Raw genomic sequence first — 22,299 nt, 5'->3', positions numbered from 1 at the left:
TAGAGCAATGAGGTTACTCATGGTCTTGTACTCCTGTTTTGGTTACCGCCAGACTCTTAATTACGATTATTCAGACAATCGGCCTCATGTTAAATTTGTACGATATTTATAAATTCATGATTATGTTTTTTTTCCATGCAAAAACTAAGTTTTGCCGCATTATAGCAAATGAAACGTTTACCAGTTAACAGACTGCATCAATAAATCTGCGCTGCCAAAAATTGCACTATAACAAAAAGACAATGATAATTATTATTATGATCGTCATTATTATTATTGTTATTGTTATTATTAAATCAGCTCATTCATTCTCCCAATTCAAATGACCGGAAATCCCTCACTTCCGCTTCAGCCCCTCAACTACGTGTTTCATGAAAAACTGTCCCCCTGTAAACAACGCTCAGTGCGAATTTAACTTCCGTTTACTTGCAGTTTGATTTTTGGCTTTTTAAGGTCACGATTGTGTGGGGAAACATTATCAGTCATTACTCCGTCTTTTTTTCCCCCGCCATTTTTTAGGGGGTACCTACTTGTGCTACACAGAGAGTTTGTATAAAGTGACAGTTTATGTTAGCTGTGCTTGGCTAGCGACTTCTTGGGAGGATGAATAGCGTTGGGGAAGGCTGCACGGAGCTCAAACGTGAGTACGACCAGTGCTTCAACCGCTGGTTCGCAGAGAAGTTTCTGAAAGGAGAGCGGGACGGCGATCCTTGTACGGAGATGTTTAAGAAATACCAGCTTTGTGTCCATGTAAGTAAATGCCACCGATTGGAAATGACCAGAAACGACAGCAGACATCCCACCGCCCCCGGAAGCTCAGGGCGTCCGGCGGATCCCTGACACAGGCAAATACAGCGCAATGGCCCGGAAAGGAGAAAGTTTTTTTTCATAATATATTATTTATGTTGATGTTGATGTTGATGATGATGATGATGATGATTGATAATAATTATAATCTAAATAGTTCCTAAAACTGTTTCTTATTAATCTCTACTTTTGGACTCTTGTGATATCGGGAATGCATTCATCTAAGGCTAGTCCAATAGTTATTAAATTAGCGGTTAATTTTAATATTCGTATGGTGGTGCTTTTAACATTTTCCGGGCTCATTTTAGGGATACTGTTCTTCGTCATAGTATTTTTCATGTGCCTTTGGCAAATAAATGTAAGCAATGTATCGTTTTAGCCCACAGAACAATAATCAAAATCCTTCGTGTTAATTATATATTCGCAGAAGGCCATCAGGGATAAAGATATTCCGATTGATGTGGAATTCATGGGACCGAACAAGGAGAAACCGGAGTGCTGATGTGGATAATGAACGTTGAACGTTAATGTTACACCTCGATCTCATCTTCATATACTTTTCTTTATGGAGGCGTCAGGATGAGAATTAACATGACCTGACTGATGTGCTGTAATCACTCTTTACGGGGAAAGTGAAAGTCTGATACAAGGATTTAAAAGTTCAGATGAAAAACGTGGGTTATGGATTTATTTAATTATATGGAATAATATAATTATATATTAAATTATATTCCTTTATGTATTTTTTAATTTTTTATTGATTATGGTAAGAGGAGCCATCCTACTTGCTTCAACTAAATTGTTTTTATTTGTCTTGTTTTGTGTGATTGTTCTCATTGTATTGCATAAATTGTCATGCGAGAAACAGGTATGAAATCATCTTAAAGTATACCTTACCTTCATGCACAGTTGTACAGTGTAGGATTGTGTATATGACAAATTAAACTTAAAATTTGAGTAAGCTGTAAGGTTTTTTTCAAAGCTGCACAAAGAGCTAAAGTTGTATTTTCTACATAAAAATATGAGTGTAAAAAACATTTTATGATCTTTCAACAAATTCAAAGAAAGATTAAATTGAATATACTGAATAAACCCACTGGTGAGGATGGGTGCATTTAAATGTCATGCTTCATACATTATGATACTCTGCTGAATTAGATGAATAGGAAATGGGTGCATGTTATGCTCTATTAAAATCTAGCCTATGAAATGAAAATGAATTCATGAAGATACTGAACTGTTACTGTGGCTCATCACATAATATTTTGCTTTTAGGCTATATTATAGGCTATAACAGAAATCTGTCTCCATAACGTAATGATTATTACATTTATTCCAATTAATGCAAGTAGCATTAATGAGCTTAAACACGAGTTAAGAAGAACAAAAATTAGTCATTTTAACTCAAAGCATTTTTCACAGAAAAACTATTGGGTCGACAGTTTTAAGATTTTGCACACATTTATTACAAAAAGACATACATTTAGTTTTTTTTTCATGGAAATTCATAACATGACCTGCAAATTGGCGTGGAATTACCTGTTCGCGAATCTCATAATCAGCATATTAACTAACGTTAAATACAATTTAAGTTAAATACAACCACAATAAAGTAAATAACATAACAACCATTGGTTGCTTACGGAAAGTATTTAACTTTTATCTAATAACGTTCTTATCTTTACAAGACGAAAAGATCAATCTGTCACCAAACCGATTTACAGTTTTTCTCCATTGGTTTGGCTCATTTCTTGAAACAGAAATGACATTCTCAAAATAACATGGACAAATCTCCAAACCACCTTGCAATTGTTCACAACAGAATGGCATTTCTCATTGATTTCATCAAATTGCAAATGTCTTAGTACATGTCTCAGTGCATCTTTGCAAACGGTTATGTACAAGTAGCCTACAGTTAGCACAATGAGCTCACATTTAGCACATTTTCCAGATAAATAGATCTTGCTGATCTAAACTGATTAGTTGATTCTCAGTCTAATGGTTGTTCTCTCCAAAACATGTCAGCATGATTTCATCGTGTAAGTCATCATATGCACAATAGTCTGTTCAATTGTCAAAATTAGTCAAGAACATAATACCATGAACACCATATATGAATTTCTTGGAACATTTGATAAATTCATGACAGTAATTGACAGTCAGGTAAAATTAGAACTTGACTAATGAAGGTGGAGTTTCACACATCTCAGATCACCAACCAAACCGTTTGTTTAGTTACCTGACTGGTGCTGTCTTTGGTTGTGAATGCTGCCACACATGTATATATAGAGCTTGGCCAGGACTAGTGCCATTTGCAGTATGAACATGGAGGTACCTCGCCAAGTAAATGAACAAGGGCAACTTCCTGCTTGAGGAAGAGGAGGAGGAAGAAGAAGAAGAGGAGGAGGAGTGAAGATGTGCGATGGTGGAATAGGGGGAAGAGGCCGAGGAGCATGAAGACACCATGCTGTCCCCGATGAAATTCAGGCCACAATTATAGACCATGTTGTCAACCATCACCTCACAATGGCAGAGGCAGGTCGTCGAGTGCAGCCTGATGTGCCTCATTCTACAGTCTCCCCCATCATCCATACCTTTCGCAAGAAAAACAGGTATGTACTCAGTGGCCGTAAATGGAAAATATCCGCTGCGATGTGGACAAAAATCTATGACCAGACACAGAGCAGCGTGTGGATGGCCAGGAGGATGAGGATGGTGGCCAGGAGAGGGAGGGTGGCGACAGCGACCAGTGAAAGTCTTACTGTAGTTGTGAAACTTTATTTACAGCACTGAAGGCTAGATACATTTTTTCTTGTTTTTTGTTTGTGCTTATTTTTGATACATGTACAGAATACCGAATACATCTTTTTATGTACTCTAATGTGTGGAAGTTACTTTATGTGTCTGAATAAAAATGGTTACAGTTTCCTTGGCAGTATGAGTGCAGTGTGTGTGATGTCAAACTGTGGAGGCTGCTCTTACTGTAAAATACTTATTTTTTCAGTTTTATACATAATTGTATTCTGTTAGCTAGACCTCTGCCATAGTGACAAAACATCTAGGCATTTTGACTTACAGTGCTCACACAATGCCAAAGGGACGATGCATTTTGGGGGCACTGACTCCTTATATGAGAAAGGAATTTAGTTTTGACACATGGGTAAACTGTTTTGGGAGCGATATGAACTTTTGCAGGTGATCCATGGTGTTGTGCTGAACCATCCAGGTTATTTTGGCAAAAGCACTAAGTGAATGCAAAGGAGCCAAAGCAATTGAGAAAGATCTCTGACGTTTTGATGGTACTGACTCTTTATATGGGAAAGGAATCTAGTTTTGAAGCATGTGTGAACAGTTTTGGGAGAGATATGAGCTTTTGCTAATGAGCTGTAATGTTGCGCAGAACTGTAAGACTGTTTTCCCAAATGATCTTATAGTTTTAAGAATGTAATTTCCGTTTCAAGAAATGAGCCAAACCAACGGAGAAAAACTGTAAACAATAGAGGAAAACGCGCTTCTTTCTGCGCAATAGCATAATACGGAACATCGGAACAAGTTTCACGCTACAGCTTGGTTCCGCTAACCCTACAATAAACACGTAAAAGTAAAACAGATATTTAGATTGATAGTTACACAGAGTAATAAAGTATAAAAATTATTGTTTTTGAGTAGTAAAAAAAGATACTGAATAAATAACCAAGTACAACTGAATAAAGAAAAGATCACCGCCCGAACAGGGACTTGAACCCTGGACCCTCAGATTAAAAGTCTGATGCTCTACCGACTGAGCTATCCGGGCTCTGAGAAAGTTACTGTACTCCATGTCTTTGGTACATTATTATACAAGTTTTTCTCAATTACAAACACTAGATAGTTGTTTTATTTTTTTTCGTCAGATAGAATCGCATTGGTGATCATTCGACAGAAAAAGTACATATTTTTATTTCCTATGTCTTTATAGGATAACTGATGATGAAAACGCCCCGCTCCTTTTTTTGCAGTATTATCACGCCAGGCATATATATTTTGCGGCCTTTGGTGCAAAGCGGATTACGGCAGTACGGATCATTGGGCTGATCGTTGGACAGTATTTAGAATAATTTATTCAATTCGTTACATAGAATTCTGAAATATATTATGCGGATACAATTATACTTTTAAATAAGAAAAAGGATGTACTGTACATTAGGCAGGATTACTTGGAGTTTGCAATATGTTGCTTTATACCTAAGGCCTGTACGGCATCGCAGTGGGGCTTATGTTGGACCTCACGTAATAGAAAATAGAGGCGGACAGTACATTACCCGCCACCGCAGGAAACATACAACATCATTATCTCAAAGTCAGATCCCACAGCATCACAATCCAAAGGTACGTAAGAAGTCGATGGACTGGGAAACCTTTACAGATTTATGTCCGCTTACTTCTCAAATCGATCACACGAGGCTCACGCACTGCCGCCTTTAGTGTATATTTACATCCAACGATGTTCATACCAGAGACTTAACTAGCCAAGTAGCCCTCGTGATCATTTCTAACTAGCTAGCCCTTGTTATTCCCCCCACTCCACATGTGTAACAAAGTGGGGGGGGATAAGTTACATTTTGATATAAATACATATTTTAGATTGCAATTGCTTTTGTAATTGCACCTTTTGGTCCCTCAGGTACCACGGACACCCACTTGGGAATGTGTAAGGGAGGATCAGCTTCCCCCGGTATGGACTTTAAAGTTTTACTAGCAGTGTTCTTTAGTTGAGGTGGAGATAACGTGGTTAATGTCGTCGAAGCAAGTTAGTCCGGTAGCTCTTTTGTTTTGAAGTTCACATTCTTAATACATACGTCAGACTTTGGTGAGTGTGGATGTTATTTTAAACACCCTACCACCGAAGGGTACGATTTCTTTATCTCGTTATCTCGTTTTAGCCTACCAAGGTCCCTCCGGACTTGGTCGACAAACTGGAGCGACTGGCATTACTGGACTTCCGTAACCAAGACGGCGTGGATTGCTTAGAAAAAGCCATTCGCTTTGCCGACCAGCTTCATGTCGTGGACACGGAGGGGGTCGAGCCCATGGACTCGGTGCTTGAGGACCGGTAAGGGTACAGCGTTAAATCATGGACAAGGCCACACTGCCATTTAACATCCTTTATTTCCTGATGCAAACCGCACTGCTTCAGTTTCATCCATTCATCTATCAAATCACTTCTCCTGGTCAGGGTGGCAGTGTGTTTTAGCAAAGTGTTTTTTTAAGTTTGGGGATTGGCACTCCAGCCGCCATGAAAACTTCACACAGCTCTGTGACAGCGAGCAGGACCCTTTTCAGCTGTGCAGGAGGGCTGCACACACGATGAAGGGGATGGGGAAACAAACCCCTCGGGGGCCTCAATAAATGGAGTCGAAACTGCCAGAGAGCCTGTGGGGTCAGGACTATTGGGGATCGGAACTGGCATAGTGCTGAGGTGTCGCCCAGTGCACAGTAGCACTTAGGTGCTAATCTGAGATGGCTCAGCTGGGTAGGCGACCGTAACGTCTGGTCTCTGTGGCATGATGGCCATCTTCCTCTGCCGTCGGAGGGGCTTTGTAAACTTCGCATTTCAGTGGCAGCACCCTCTGAGGTACGCAGACCAGAGAGTGGCCATATCTTTGTTTCTGAGTAGTAAAAAAGATACTGAATAAATAACCAAGTACAACTGAATAAAGAAAAGATCACCGCCCGAACAGGGACTTGAACCCTGGACCCTCAGATTAAAAGTCTGATGCTCTACCGACTGAGCTATCCAGGCTCTGAGAAAATTACTGTACTCCATGTCTTTGGTACTTTACTATACAATTTTTTCCCAATTACAAACACTAGATAGTTGTTTTATTTTCTTTCGTGAGGTAGAATCGCATTGGTGATCATTTGACAGAAAAAGTACATATTTTTATTTTAACATACAACATCATTATCTCAAAGTCAGATCCCACAGCATCACAATACCAGAGAGTTGCCATATCATTGTAAATGGTTCACCTATTATTGGTCTGGTCACTCTGATGGCTGCCATACTTGGGTAGTAGCTGTTGCTGTAGTGGATTGGCTCCTCCCAAAGACGTCTGATGTTACTCCTTTCAACGAGTGTATTGAGGCTCAGGGTAAGGCACTCCTTGGGTGTCTTGTCTGTTAGCTCAGTGTATGGTCCGACTGCAGTGAGTGTTGTCTCTGTGAGAGAGACACTCAGAACTTTGTTCGGTGGTTGATGGGTGCTCATGAGGTGACACTTCTCTGGTCATAGGTGACTTGAGTGCAACCGCTGGTCGATATGTTTTATTTATTTATTTTTTAATAAAGCATTTGAATAAGTTGACCAAGCTGCCCTGTGGGACATCGTGAGACTTTGTGGGATCACCCCAAAGTTGCTGGACATCATGGCTGCCCTGTACACTGGTACTGTGAGTGCTGTGCAGAGTGGAGGCAGAACCTCTGCATTCTTCCCAGTTGGTAGTGTTTGTCAGGGATGTGCTGCATGAACTGAGTGTTGGGCAGGGTTGTGGGATCCAGCGGCTGTGTGTCATCTGTTAGTGAGGAAAGATTCACTGATTTTGACTTTGCTGACGATGCTGTGATCTCCATGGAGTCAATGGAGACTTTGATCAGGGCTCTTGAGAGACTGAGCGAGTAGTCAGAGTGTCCTGGATCAAAACGAAAATCCAGGCCTTTGTTGACTTTTTGGGCGCACATGTCAACAGTGTGTCTGTCTGCAGAGAGAATATCGACCTCCATCAAATGCTTACACCATGAAAATAATTTCAACACATTTATAATGTAAATATTACACTTTTATCATTAGGTGTAAGGTTCATGGTAAAAAAAGTTTTTAAGTGGTAAAAATGGCACAGACGTAAACAACCTAATGAAACTTTTTTGTTTCTAACATGCAGTAATATAACATCATCAAATATCATGGTTATAATTTGTTACTTTTTCCACTGATTGATAAAACTAGCTCACTGGCTTGATATGTCAAGCTTTTAGGGCTCTTTTGCACTGCATGAGGTACAGTACGTTTGGTACTTCGAGGTTTTCAGTGGGAATACGACGATAACTGCATGGATTCAATAGCCTTGGCCATGGTACTTTTAGTCGAACCTGCTTCCCCCCTCCTCATTGCAAATGCTCTTCGCATATTTCATTATAACTTTTGTTTTCCCAAGATAACTTTTTATTTTGGGAAACCAACTTGAAGATGATGTAAAACGGGTACATGACAAAACAAGTACGGTCAAGTACATATATTGAGAAACACCCGCTAACTACAATGTAGCTGAAGTACCAGATTACTTGAATTGTCTAATTAATCGGTAGACTACTCGATTATTGAGTGACAACCCTAAAATAAATGGTAATATAATACAACTGATGAACTAAACCGGAGACAAAATCAGGTTTTGACAATGAAGTATAACTTAAGTTGATCTTCAAACTCATTTTAAAAGAACATTGATGCTAACAGTAATGCGTTCATGAGATTGAGCCAACTGGAATGTGTCAGCACTCACCTCCCATTGAATGACCAAGACTGATGTGTGCTTACAAGGAATGACACAACGTAATAAATTTCAGACGAATGCTGCGGCTTATAGAAATCAAAACACATTGTTTGAGAGGTGTTAAGGGTAAGATGTATTTATATATGGCTATAACTAAAGAAACCAGAGACTGTGTAGTGGGACATTCATATTATTGCTTTTTTAATTTGCCTTTTTCTTGCCTTTTTAAGCAGAGTGGGTGGCAAAGCAGCAACATGTACCATTTGGTCAACACAATTTTTGGACATTGTCCCTTTTTTGTGTGTTACTGTCTAAATGCAGTTCATCTTACACGGTTTGTGACCACGCATCAAATGGAATATGTCCGTAGTCCTTAAGCATCAGTGATAATCCATTTTCGGTCCTTCAGCGCGCTGTACCTGAGAGATGACCGCATTGAGGAAGGTGACTGCGCAGAGCAGCTTCTTGGACTTGCCAGAAACACCCTGGAGGGTTACTATGTGGCACCCCCAGGTGAGGGGTGTGCTTTGGTTAGGGGTCTGTGCTGATAAGGGCGGCAGTTCTCTACCTGTGGCTACCATGAATGATTGTAAGCTGGTGGCCCCCACCTTGCACCTCATCGGTCCGTCTTTCTCCCTGACAGGAAACATCCCTCTCCCAGAGCGCGAGGAACGCGAAGTACTGCTGAAATACTCAGAGATATGACTGTGGAAACCAACCAACCGAGCACCCAGAATTAACTGTACGAAAGTCACCCTACTTTTAGATGTTCTCAGGACCACGACTGCAGAATTCACTGTTGTTTACTTACCAAAGGCCCGTGAGCACAAACAAGCACCTGTGGTAGTTGCAGGAATTCTTCTGAATAGGTTTATTTGCAGATGTAATAAAGACCACCAAAATGGAATCTTTAAAATGCTTTTTTTCCCCCAAATTACCTGTTCTCAAATCTGCAAATACTGTTTCACCCCATTTGACAACTTTAAGAATGCCACAAGTCTCAGACTGTTTTTATGTTGATGAAGATGATATATGCTTTGCTTGTATTTCCAACATTTCTAAACATTAAAATGGAAAACCTCTGATTCCATCTTTTAATTGAAAAAACAAAAACTTTATAAACAGCTATAACCAGATACAAAGGATACTGGCAGATGGGGAAAATGACAACTAATTAAAATGTTTCATGTTGTTTAAAAAATGGGGGAATTCAATACATAATCAATTTTGAGCTGTGATCATCCAGAAGGCAGGGCAGTCTTCAGTGGGTTGTTAAAAAAACATTTACAATGTGGCACATGCTACAGGATAGCCTGGATTTAACAAGGTGATGAAATTGGACAGTGAGCATTAATACAGTGTTGATCTTCTGAGAGAAATTCTTGCTTTGATTCATGTCCTGGGACCATACAACTGTCCGAATGAATCCAACAAGTTCACACACTTCCGCAAAGGCTTACAACCTGGCTCTTAGAGACATACAGAAACCCCCTTCGTCACAGAGACATCAGCACCCCCCTATGCCGATGGAAGCCTCAGAAAGCAGTCCAGATAATGGAATGTTACAAACCAAATGGGTATTAAAATGAAAGGGGGACACCAGCACACTCGTACACATACACACAAAGGGGAAGGGGCGGTGGAGAAAATCATCACAAAAGCCGCTAGTCGTCGTCCTTTGGCAGGTTTACCGATAATGGCGGGGAGGTGGGCTGTGGGGCGGTGGGAGCCGGCGGGGCGGAGGACTGTGGTGTGACACTACGTGTCGGTGAGGAGGTGGAGACTGGTAGCGCGGGGGTGGTGAGCCCCGGCCGTGGTAAGGTGGGGAGTACCGCCCCCGTGACCTGGACCGGGACCTTGAACGGCCCCAGCTGGACCCCCTCTCCTCGTGGACTCGGATAAAGGCAGTCTCTCCCTGTAATCCAGCAAAATATCCTCAGCTATTCACCACTACCAGCAGAGAGACCAGGCAGCTCTGCTCCATGCCCTCCAGACTAGACAATTAAAACAGGGTCAATCTATAACATCCTGCCTCATTTGTGACATTAAAACACCATACATCTGTCATCAAGGTTTTCCCACATTAATCCTATTTCACATTAGATTGTATTTAAGAGATGAATTTATAAGCAGGAGATGACAGCTTAAACTGTTATATAAAGGGATGGGCTTTAACCCCTTGGTGGCATTATGCTGCCAATTACACCATTTGCCCACAGAATAAATATACAAATCCCCCTGCAAAATTTTCCACCTTCAATGTGTTTAAATGCCACTACATTTAATTCAGCTACAAAGCTTTTGGTCAGGGTCATGGGAGGAATAATTTTAAAGAAAATTCCCAATTTTGTGGCCAAGTTTAAAGACCACTCTGCTAGTAGTCAAAGTTACCTGGTGTGAACGGAATTCCGTACGGTCCAGGCGCCGCAGAGCATACTCCATGTCCTCCCTTCGCAGGAACTCCACTACTCCTTCCCCATCCCGCTGCACGTCAGCGAAGCACACATCTCCAGCTTCCCTCATGTGATCCTTCAGGTCCTGCCAGCTTCCGGTCGGGGGCAGGCCTAGTGAACAGCAAGGTATCTCTCAGCAGTGTACCTTGTCTTAATGAGAATCAGGCCATTAATTTATCCAGAATAACTTAAGAATAAGCGTCAGCTCAAGAAATAAGGGTTGAAGCCCAGAAAATCATCCATGTATTGGTCAACTGAAATATTACCTCATTTGCACCACATGCAATGCATTATATAGGCTCATGCTAATTACTTTCTTTATGGTATGCTGGAGAACAAAAAAACTGATAACTCCTCAGACCATCTGCATCTTCTGTCTAGAGCCTGTTGTGTACTACATAACTGCTCCCTTTCCTGCTCGATTTACAAGCCAAGCAAGCAAGAAATTAAACCGTTAAATCCAGAAACTTCTACTTCAAAATGTTTCGTATCCATTTTATTGGATAAAATGTCTGAGATTCAATAGACCTAGTATATCGCATGCCTGCACTATAAGAATGTTTGTTTCCCTCAAGTCAATCATACTGCTCTTTCCAGTTCACAGCAAGTAAATGTGAATAATATTCTACCTACTTAACAGCATCATAAATCTGAAGATGTGAAATGTCTAAAGGCACTTTACTCCCAATTTAATTAGGCAAAATAAATCCTATCCATGCAAACAGAGTGAAAAGCAAACTCCAAAAACCTACACATTTTAGATCAAAAACTAACCTGCTTCTCATCAGGAAGTTTTCTGGTTGCTGTAGTTTATGACTGCTTGTGACATGCAGTTATCTTATGATGACTAAAGTTCCATACTATAAATTACCACGAAACTTGGTTAACGGAAATGTGTGTCCTGTTTTGTCGATTTGTTGATTGATCACAGAATACTGGGCTGGTCTTTCAGTTATCTAACAATATATAATAAAAGTATAATACATATTAACAACTTCTGCCATTGTCAACCCCCCTCTTGTCGACACTGTTTGTCACTTTGGTTTCATTTACCTTTCTGCACATAAAACCCTATTGGATGAATCTGTACCCCTATAGCCCAGGTCAGCCCAGCAACAGTCACCTCCTCCAGGGGTCCGTGTAGCTCTGATCGTTTTCTGTTTTTAATTCTCTTCTGAATTTCCCTAATTTTATGAGTATTGCAGATTATAAGTGTAGGTTTCTGATGAAGGGCTGCCTCCCGCATATTTTAATGACAAAAATGTAGAAAAGACGACCATGAGGCTTGGGGCAGAAGGGGAGAAATGCAAAACTCACACACATAATGAATGCTCATGCAAGAGTTCCCTTTTAACTATTAAAGAACAAATGAAAGATCAAGCATCCACGTACCAGTCACTATTACTCTAAACTCAGATCTTCGCGTCGGGGGTCCAAACCTCCCTCGGGGACCCATTCCCATGGGGCCACTAAATTTGGAGCCGGAGGAGCGGGGGTACTCAACACGTAGTTTGCAGTCTCCAAACCCATATCCATTCCTGCCATATACAGCATCTTCTGCATCTCTGGATTAAGTAATTTAAAAGAAAACATCATTTGTACTTTGTTGCGTTACAAAAGGCTCAATAAAAACAAAGATATACCAGCAATGAGAGAAATAACTGAGAACTAACCGTGGATCCTCAAAGCGGACAAAGGCAAAGGGGATTGTACCCCTGTTGTTTTTCAGCTCTATATCTCGAATTTTGCCGTATTTGAAGAAAAGGTCCTCAATGTCCCTCTCCTGCACATCAGTAGGAAGGTTCCCCACATAGATCCTTCCATCTGCCATGACTTTGCTGGGACTGGCCCTAAGAGGACAAACCAGAAACAAATTATTAAAAAATTTTAATCCTCAACACTGTGTTGTGACAACGCTACACTCTGCTTAAATGGAAGCTTTGCAAAGATAGCCACTAAGTTAAAAAAAATATTTCTTAATAAAGATAAATAAAAAACAATACTTTAACGAAAAATACATTTGCTACCAAAACACAAGAATGTTATAACGACCGACTCGTTAAAAACACAGAGCGATTACCAAATACAAAGACGGATTTGCCTGCAACCATATTCCACAGAAAACAGTTTAAAAACAAAGGAATGGCTGTAAACGTAGTAGTAACACAAAAAGCTAATAAAATCCGTTACTTATTTGGAAAAGCATCTAAACAGTAACACTGGGAAGCATACAATAAAAAAAATCAAACTAATATTTAGCGGTCTATATAGTGTGACAGAACTTTGAACGTGGGCTTCGTGTACTCAGAGTGGATTTGCGCTCACTAAAGCTTGCTATATTACTTTTAAAAGTGCATGTGCATTAATAATATGCATAAGCCAACCTCAAATTTAATTAATGATATTAAAAGAGGTAAAATATGGTCAGCTAACTGTTTCGTGCCGGGCTAACTAGGTAGTATGCTAAATTAGTACAAGACAATTATATGTGTACAATGCATATATAAATATATTTAACCTCAGTCGCCGTTACTGCCGTGGAGGAGTACGGCCCTCCAGTCCCAGCAAAGGCATCGCCTTGCATGCAGCCGCTCCGACCTACCCGGAACTTGACACCCATGGGACACCGAGACTCGGCTAAGAAGCGGCAACTACACGCAGGCAGCCCGTAAAACCGGACACAGCGGCGCAGAGCCCTAAAAGCCTTAATGTTACGTGGTTCCCGCCATGCTTCGGTCCGAAAAAGGTTAGCTAACACCACCGCTGACCGCTAGCTAGTGGCTCCTTTTGTTAAGATTCTCGTCTTCCGGTTTTGTATCCCAGCGCCGCGCACCGATAAGTCAGCTACAGTTATTCTAGTTATTTCTACAAATAACATGGCTCGAATTAATCATATTACACGTACCTGTGTCCGTGTTGTGTAGCTCTAGTTGCTACGTGTGCGTATATAAATGTATTTACTATATTATTATTAACAGTAATACTATTTTATTTTGATAACCCGTCCGAAGGATGGCCTCCCCCGGCGCAGGAAGTAGATTTCTAACCGCCTTCTACGGTTTTTTTAGTCACGCCCCCATCGAGGTCAAAGGGAAACCGCTGCTGAATACCTTGGCCACTAGTGATGCGAGAAACCCATAGTGGGTGGGGCTACCTTATACAGCCAATCACGACCAGGTTGAACTTTTCTCCATGCGATAAATTAGCCAATTGGAAGAAGGTATAAGCCGGTACTGATCGAAACTGCTGTCCAGTAGGTCGCAGTACTGCACCTATCAATTACGTATAAGTATGTTTGAAAGTCTGGTCTTCGGTTAAGGGTTCTTAGTAATGTTCGCTTTTGGTTTTACTTGTTTTATCGTCTTCGAAGTGTGAACATTTTAAATAATTGTAAGAAATTGTCTTTAGTTTCAAAAGTAGCACAACTTAATATTGTTGTTTAAGGCAGACGAAGCGAAACATTGCGACGCAGATATCAAGAATGAAGGCAAATGTGTTACAAGTAAACATTGCAATATAATCAGCTAATCACAGGTTCATAAGTTGTGTGAATAATTTAGCATTTTAAAACTCAATAAACATATCTTTGAGTTTCACTTTCTATTCCGGTCTCTTCACCTGCGTATGCTAAGTCATGTATGATAACACCCAGGTGACTCAACGCTTTATGTTTCATGTTGCCTTTTACCTCCTTTTCACTGATACTCTCACCCAGCATTGTGAGTATCGAGCAAAGTGGGCGAATACTGGCTGACAGGTGAACACCCTGATGCCAAGGTAGACCAATAAAGGTAGTGAAATATGTTAGTTGAATGTTTCAGCTTGGTTTGCTGGTGTATTGTGACTAATCAGGACTTACAGGGAAATCAGTGTTATAGTATACTAACTTACTGTGCGATGTGCTTGCAGCAGAGTGTGGCTGCAGTTGTGATGTCACCAACTGCGAGGTCTGGAGTTTTAAGTGGCTTAACTAGGAGCTGTAGGAGATGTTTATTTTATTTATCTTCCACACATGAAGTCTAGGTTCCAGCGACCCTGACCGGGATAGGTATGTAGAAGTTCTATGGATAGATAGATGGACGTGTAAAATGTGAGGAGATCAGAAGATAAGCATTAAATCATGTAACATAGCTGAATAAGCGTAAATTAATTCAGATTCTGCAGAAGAGTGCAATTCCTGCTTTTTCTGAAACACTTTGGAACACAGACAAATTTCTGTAGCAAACTAAGCGCATAAAAGTAAATGCTTGACAATAAATATTTAATTAAATAAATAAACCACTACAAGGAAGAGTCACAACCAAGAAACTGAAAAAAAAATTAAGTGAGGAAAACAAAACCTAAAGGCATTTTTTGAGTGCCAGGGGGATGAGTCCATCAACTGTTTACATCAGAACTCAGAAATGAAAATTATTCTCTGTTGTTCCACTGTACCAGTATAATGCAGAGAGATGGAGAGAAATGTCTACACATGGGAAGAAGGGAATTGTGTCTGGGTGAATGGACTGCATGTGAGTGATGGGATTATGGAGATGCTGGATAAGTTTATTAAGCCGCTGGATGGTTACAGGAACCAAACTGTGGTGATGGTCTTATTCTTTCTCCATGATGCAGTTAGGTGGAGAGGTGACTGTCTCATCAAGCAATCGACTACCTCATTACAGATGAGGTGAGTTTATCTGACAAGGAGTTTGTGTCAATTTACTGTATATTAGACCTAACTTAAGCATTTCTATATTTGATATTGAATTATCTACCAATATATGACCCATCACCACGAAATGAATCTTATGGGTGCAATTCTACTAATGCGACTTAAGACTCATTTCGTGGCGACGGGTCACATATTATCTTGATCTCTTGAAATTAACATTAGGAGATTGGTACAACATAAATCTTTTGTAAAAGTTTTGTAATCATTTTTTATTTTTGACTTTGCAGGTTTCTGATGTCTCTCGCTATGGATTTAATTCTCCTGACTGGGCAAATGTTTTTTGGGCATGAGTTAATAATGTAGTCAAGACCACTTAAACTGAGGCCCAGTCAGTACCAAGACCAGAGTGTTACACTACGGTTGGTAAATTGAAATTTGTAAATGCAACTATTAGTTGGCATTTTAGCCTCAAGCAACATACCAACGCACGTCATTGTGTTTACATGTAGGTTTTCCAATTATACGATGGGCGCATTTTGTTTTGGCAGAGCTCAACATCAGACACATTATACCAACTTTTGTGAATAAATATTGCGAAAATATCAGTAATTGTCTTCCTACGAAATAGAATGCTGCATTTTGTTGTTATTTCTACTAGAACTCCAATAATGCATAACACACATATGTGTTGTGCTTTTTTATGAATAGTTATAGCTGTGATTATAATACTTTCTAAATGTAGTATAATGCATTATGAAGGTATGTATAATGCAATATGATGACAACTTTAAGTAAGTTGTTACCAATACTTTTTCCCAGTAAGGTACTGCGTGTATTATTGTGGATATGCGCTTTTTCTGTGTAATGTGAATAATACCAATATTTTATAGATTATTAGGGGTGCTTTTTCATAGAAAATGTTTAAAATATATGCCTCATTGCTCACAGGATTACTCTGGAATATTTTAGCGCACAACGTTGCACCTTGGACAACTGGATCGAGTAAATAATCTCAATTGCAAAGATTTGCGATCCATGTCTGTGTGTTATACCAATCCAAAGTTACGAACCTGAGACTAATGAGTGCGAAAATCAATGCATTTTGCATTTGTCGGGTTCTCAGGGATAACACCCAGGTAACTAATTGCTTTACATTTGATATTAGCTTGTTTTCTTTCTTTTACTTCCTTTTCACTGATACTTAAAACAAGGGGCTGACCTTATTTACCCTAATGATAATCATGGAGGGCGGCATGGTGGTGCAGTAGTTAGCACTGTTGCCTCACACCTCTGGGTCCCAGGTTCGAGTCTCTGCCTGGGTTACATGTGTGTGGAGTTAGCATGTTCTCCCCATGTCGTCGTGGGGTTTCCTCCGGGTACTCCGGTTTCCCCCCACAGTCCAAAAACATGCTGAGGCTAATTGGACTTGCTAAATTGCCCGTAGGTGTGCATGTGTGAGTGAATGGTGTGTGATTGTGCCCTGCGATGGGCTGGCCCCCCATCCTGGGTTGTTTCCTGCCTCGTGCCCATTGCCTCCGGACCCCCCGTGACCCAGTAGGATCAGCGGTTTGGAAAATGGATGGATGATTTCATGATCGTAACTGTGGGAACAGTTTGGAGATGGCCCCTTCCTAATCCAACATGACTGCACACCAGTACACAAAGCAAGGTCCATAAGGACATGGATGAGCAAGTCTGGTGTGGAGGAAGTTGACTGGCCTTCACAGAGTCCTGACCTCAACCCGATAGACCACCTTTGGGATGAATTAGAGCGGAGAATGCAAGCCAGGCCTTCTCATCCAACATCAGTGCCTGACCTCACAAATGCTCTACTGGAAGAATGGTGAAAAATTCCCATACACACACACTCCTAAACCTTGTGGACAGCCTTCCCAGAAGAGCTGAAGATGTTATAGTTGCAAAGCTGAATATGTTAAAGCTAAAAAAAGAACTCCATATTAAAGCCTGTGTATTAAGAATGGGATGTCATTAAAGTTTCATGTGTGTGTAACGGCAGCTGTCCCAGTACTTTTGGAAATATAGTGCATGGTGTGATATTTCTGTTTATATACCTTTCTCCCATAATATCAGATAAACTAGCAAAATGTATAAATTCAAGGTGCTGCTGCAGCAGCAGAGTGGGATGCCAACTTGCTCATCTTTGCAGAGGATGTGGATGTTTACATTTCTCTCCATCTGTCCTGGGCCCCATAAGGGAAACTCAATTTATTAAAAATCTGTGACTGCAATGAAAAAACTAACAATGCAAAAACTCTTGCATTTTGCTTGGTTACTTATGGTTATGGTTAGGGCTGGGTAGGGGTTAAGCTTGTCATAGTTAGCATTAGCATTTTTCCACTAGAAATGAGTGAGAGGTCACCATAAAGATATGTTTGCCTGACGTGTGTGGGTGTGTGTGTATGTATATATATAGTACTGTGCAAAAGTCTTAGGCAGCCAAAAAAAAATGTTTGAATCACTGTCATGTTGGTGTAAAAATATGCTGTTATGCCTATCAAAGTGTGTCAGAACCTCTGCTAAAATCATCCTAGTATTTGCAGTGACCGTCCAGTGCAGCCATGTATTTTTTGACTTGGCCACTAGCACACTTCATACAGCTAGTCAATCTGTCACTGACTTTTTAAACCAATTTATTTAATTGAGCTGTTGGTGAAATTTAACAAAATCATGGAACGGCTGAGGTGCCCCTGAGGAGAAGTTTGGGAACTGAAGCCGTGTTTATCTAGCCATACAACTAGATATCAGTAACTTTTTAGAAAACAGAAGAAATTATTACTAGTTTTTATTGTGTTACTCTTAATTTGCACATGTTATAATATTAAATTGTGTTTTTTTTGTTCTAAGCCAAAGTGCACTTGCTACCCAGATAAACAGCTTTAAACATTTCTTTGGACTGCTTAAGACTTTTGCACACACACCAGCCCCCGTCTTCAGAGGACAACTTAATTTTACATTAAATTAAAGGTACAGTGTAAAGAGACCGCTCCGAACTCACCCGTCCTAGTACCGTAATTTAAAAAAAATGGTAGGGGGCAGAGAGAGGGGGACACCGACACAACAAACGTAACAATGACAGACATTAATCACCATGGGGGGACTGTAAACAGAAATAATAATAAGAATAGTAATAAAGGTGGGATGGACAAAACAACGTGTAGAGGAATACAGAGTACAATGATGAGTCAAACCTAGAAACTGAATACTAACAAGTGATGAAGGGAAAATGAAACTTAACGGCATTTTTTGAGTGTCAGGGGGTGGATCTATCAGCTGTTTATTAGGAACGTAGGCTACCCGCGGACTTCATTCAGCGCGATTCAGCGACTACAAGAGAATATCTGTTTTTGAAAAGGATTATACACATACTTGACTGTAATAAGAAATTATCTTTAAACAATCGACTACCCCGTTACGGACAAGGTGAGTGACAAGGCGTCAGTGGCAATTTACTGTATATTTGCGATAACTGAAGCGTTTCCATGCATTTGATTTTGTATTATTTACTGAACTCCTCTTGGTGCTGCGTTGAAATTAATATTTGGAGACGGTGGTTACAGCGTAATCTTTTAAAGTTTTGTGTTCAGTTATTGATATCGTGTTGTGTTTTTTTAATGACCTTTACAGATTTCCGAAGTTTGACACTATGGGTCTGATCATCAAATTCATGAACGGGCAAACTATTAGTTTGTCAGTGGAACTGAATACAACCGTCGATCAGCTGAAGAAAGAGATTGAAATAAAACAAGGCACACCTAGCGCCAGACAGCGCCTATCTGTGCAGAATGGGCAGAGAAGAGACCTGACTGATGGGTCCAGAACACTGGCGGAGTATGGAGTGCGCTCGGGGTCTACAGTTATCGTGCTGGTAACTGAGCCTGCTCCCATACAGGTGTTTCTGAAGACAGAAAAGGGTGCGACACATACTTATAAAATCGCTCCAGTTGAGACGGTGTCGGAGTTCAAGAAGAAGGTCTTCAATAAGGAGCACGTCCCTGTTGACCAACAAAGGCTGATCTACGGGGGAAGGCAGATGGAAGACCACAAGAAACTGCAGGACTATGATGTTGAGAATGAGAGCACCATCTTCCTCAATCTGCGTCTGAGAGGAGGCTAACAATGAGGAAGGAATGATTTTGCTAAAGCATTAGTCTAAAATGCTGCAGTTTTAATAACATTTAATCAGTCTGGTAGAAATAGGCATAATGACAGTTTAGTCAACACATTTAACAGTTCATATAGTTATTTATACTTAATATGAAATGTCAAAATATAATTTGGGAAAAATTTTGTCCTTACAATCGATTTAGTATTAAATGTGTGTTCTGTGGAAATTCACCAATTCTGGATGTAAGCAAACAGATCAATAATACTGCATTAATATCAGACTATGGTATTTAGTATTTGCTTATATTGTTTGTTGTTATTCTTTGTGATGCACCACTATCATGTTGGCAATGTTTGTTGTGTGCCTTAGAAAGTTTACTTAGGCCTACCGTGGTGGTTATGTTTCTTTTTCTGAAGGAAAATGAATAAAATTCATATATTTCTCTTGTATTGTACAAGGAATAACTAGATGTGGCGATCGCGTGTCGGGCGAGCGAGTAGAGAGCAGGGAATCAGGATCGGGTAGACGGAAATCCAAAACACAGGGTTTATTCAGGAAGAACGACACACACGGTAATCTACATCAATGACAGACCTCGGGAAACAGACTTGAACGCGGACTTAAATACAGGACATGACATCAGAATAACCGCAAGACTGTTGGTACGCTGGGAATTCACACGACGGTAACGAGGTGGGCGTGGCACACACGAGGACTGGACGCGCAGGTCCTGACACTAGAACATGCCTCCAATTATATATATATATCGTGGAAAAAATAGTGTACTAAAAGTATATACTTAAAAAATACACTTACCACAAAAAAATACTTTTAGTAAAGTCTATTAAGTGTATTATATCCATACAAAATGTACTATAGTGTATTTGATTACAGATATACTTTTATTGAAGTGCATGTGGCTTCGTGTACTAAATTATGTTTGAATGCGAAATATATTCTCTAAAAGTACACAAAGTATAATGTCAGTGTATTTAAAAAATATGTGTAAAGAGAAGGCATTTTTATTACACTTTTAGTGATCAAACTGGACCGTGTCTCTGCCTGGAGGATTGCCGACTGGGGTCCCAAGGAGTTTCGCCGAGAGGTGGGTGTGGCAACGCGCTGCATCAGCGCCTGCTCCCCAACCTGACTTGACCTGATAGCTTTTATCCTTTGCCTACTAGTGAAAGGAAAAACAGCATTCAGTGAAACAGGCCTTGAGTCCAAACCAACATGGAATGGAAATACAGTAAAAATCGATAACTAAAGGCACCAATACTTCAGTGAATTTTATTAGTTAGTAAAATTTAATACAAAACACATTAAATACATAGAATTATTATCTTGGCCTAAATAGATAGTTAGCACATTTTAATGCTACATATTATTCCATCTTGCAAATGTTTATCATGGTCAGGCTTTCCATGTTGTCGTTAACAATGAAATTGTTTGAATAATTATACTCACAATGACAGAAACAGTGCCACTAAGTAACATTTTGGCTAAGATCGTGATAGTGCTTCTCTATTTGTCAAAATCTCTATTCTGCCAGGAAAAAAAATCTTTCATGTGATATTCACTGCAGAAGCTGTGCGAATTATGACCATGAATATTATTCGAACTGGAAACTACCACCTGGTAACCAACGGCCTTGTCAAGCCCTTTAATAAACTCGTAAAGCCCATGATGTGTACGTCCATCTTGTCCTACCCCGATCGTCCGCTCCTTCCGTGTGCCACGCCCCCTCGTTAACGTCTTGTGAATTCCCTGTGTTTATCAGCTGTTTCTTGTTGCTTTCATTAGTCTTTTATATTGAAGTATGCTTCCTCGCCTCCCTGCTCCTCTTTGCCGGGTCATCGGGCACGGCGTATCTGCCCAGATCCAGGAAACTGTAACAGACTGATGCAACTTCTATAACTAAAAAGCGGTAATATTTTTGTACAAGTTTTTAGCCGGAGTCCACATTAGTGTACATCATCGGCTGCATGTTAAAAGGGGCTAAATGAGTCCATGAGAGGTAGATTGTGACTAATGTGACACAGCTGGGACACAATCTGTCTGCAGTGAACTTATCGATATTTTCCCGTGCATTAAATATCCGCTGGGCTTGTTGTTTATCTGCCATATTATTGGTTAAAAACAATGTTCATCATTAGTGGTTCTCCTGTATGCTTTTCGTCTTCTCTCCATTGTCGTCTCTTTTCTTTAATTATATTACATTGTGTTTTGTTTTAAGACGACAAATAAGCTTGTAGTAAAAGTTTGTTCAGAAACGTGTCTGATTAAGAATGAGTGTAAACAATGCAGTATAATTAGGGCGACATAACCTAAAGCTGTTTAAAACAACGAAACACGCAGCTTGAGTTTCACTTTGTATTCCCATGCCACTACTGCGTAAACAAATAAAAGCGAGGCTGACAAATGTTTATACTTGATGTATACTACGTTCTTTCGTATTCAATAATAAAGACTAACAAACTAATCCATTTGCGTCTGATGTTGGCTTGTTTTCTTTCTTATAGAAAAACAACAAATTGTCCAAGAATTAAAAGTTAGACTGCAAAATCCATCCATCCATTTTCCAAACCGCTTATCCTACTGGGTCACAGGGGGTTCGGAGCCTATCCCGGAAGCAATGGGCACGAGGCAGGGAACAACCCAGGATGGGGGGTGGGCTAGCCCATCGCAAGCTACACTCACACATGCACTCGTACGGGCAATTTAGCAAGT

The 22,299-nt window shown here is 40.2% G+C and overlaps 4 protein-coding genes, 1 long non-coding RNA gene and 2 other non-coding genes across 8 annotated transcripts; 4 read left to right on the top strand and 3 right to left on the bottom strand.

Annotated features, from left to right (window-relative positions):
* Positions 1 to 384: 384 nt before the first annotated feature.
* On the top strand, positions 385 to 1,903 carry LOC125727605 (TP53-regulated inhibitor of apoptosis 1-like). Its single transcript, XM_049004451.1, has 2 exons — positions 385 to 750; positions 1,235 to 1,903. The coding sequence occupies exons 1-2, from the start codon at positions 604 to 606 to the stop codon at positions 1,307 to 1,309; spliced, it is 222 nt and encodes a 73-aa protein (XP_048860408.1). The 5' UTR covers positions 385 to 603; the 3' UTR covers positions 1,310 to 1,903.
* Positions 1,904 to 4,530: 2,627 nt separating this feature from the next.
* trnak-uuu (transfer RNA lysine (anticodon UUU)) lies at positions 4,531 to 4,603 on the bottom strand. The gene has a single exon. It is a non-coding gene; the product is annotated as a tRNA-Lys (tRNA).
* Positions 4,604 to 4,815: 212 nt separating this feature from the next.
* On the top strand, positions 4,816 to 9,421 carry gatc (glutamyl-tRNA amidotransferase subunit C). The gene is made up of 5 exons (XM_048994649.1): positions 4,816 to 5,175; positions 5,471 to 5,521; positions 5,730 to 5,899; positions 8,746 to 8,849; positions 8,980 to 9,421. Exons 1-5 carry the CDS (start codon positions 4,978 to 4,980, stop codon positions 9,039 to 9,041), a joined length of 585 nt encoding a protein of 194 aa, XP_048850606.1. The 5' UTR covers positions 4,816 to 4,977; the 3' UTR covers positions 9,042 to 9,421.
* Positions 6,517 to 6,589, bottom strand: trnak-uuu (transfer RNA lysine (anticodon UUU)). Its single transcript has one exon. It is a non-coding gene; the product is annotated as a tRNA-Lys (tRNA).
* LOC125719831 (serine/arginine-rich splicing factor 9-like) lies at positions 9,417 to 13,851 on the bottom strand. Of its 2 annotated transcripts, none has more exons than XM_048994627.1 (5): positions 13,695 to 13,851; positions 12,463 to 12,639; positions 12,182 to 12,354; positions 10,728 to 10,900; positions 9,417 to 10,251 (listed from the first exon to the last, which is right to left on the bottom strand). In XM_048994627.1, the coding sequence occupies exons 2-5, from the start codon at positions 12,618 to 12,620 to the stop codon at positions 10,024 to 10,026; spliced, it is 732 nt and encodes a 243-aa protein (XP_048850584.1). In that variant the 5' UTR covers positions 12,621 to 12,639; positions 13,695 to 13,851; the 3' UTR covers positions 9,417 to 10,023. The 2 variants fall into 2 exon arrangements, with proteins under 2 accessions (XP_048850584.1, XP_048850593.1); XM_048994636.1 differs by lacking the exon at positions 13,695 to 13,851 and adding an exon at positions 13,308 to 13,605.
* A 336-nt stretch (positions 13,852 to 14,187) lies between these two features.
* Positions 14,188 to 17,500, top strand: LOC125719851 (uncharacterized). The gene is made up of 3 exons (XR_007385222.1): positions 14,188 to 14,566; positions 14,699 to 15,458; positions 15,731 to 17,500. It is a non-coding gene; the product is annotated as an uncharacterized LOC125719851 (long non-coding RNA).
* Positions 17,501 to 18,744: 1,244 nt separating this feature from the next.
* On the top strand, positions 18,745 to 20,016 carry LOC125715363 (polyubiquitin-like). Its single transcript, XM_048986748.1, has 2 exons — positions 18,745 to 18,884; positions 19,089 to 20,016. Exon 2 carries the CDS (start codon positions 19,108 to 19,110, stop codon positions 19,576 to 19,578), a length of 471 nt encoding a protein of 156 aa, XP_048842705.1. The 5' UTR covers positions 18,745 to 18,884; positions 19,089 to 19,107; the 3' UTR covers positions 19,579 to 20,016.
* The last annotated feature ends 2,283 nt before the right edge of the window (positions 20,017 to 22,299 follow it).

Source organism: Brienomyrus brachyistius, chromosome 2 (assembly GCF_023856365.1).
Source record: "Brienomyrus brachyistius isolate T26 chromosome 2, BBRACH_0.4, whole genome shotgun sequence".
Taxonomy (NCBI): Eukaryota; Metazoa; Chordata; class Actinopteri; order Osteoglossiformes; family Mormyridae; genus Brienomyrus; species Brienomyrus brachyistius.
Note: the sequence above shows the minus strand (reverse complement) of the source record. Positions and strands in the feature narration are given on the sequence as shown.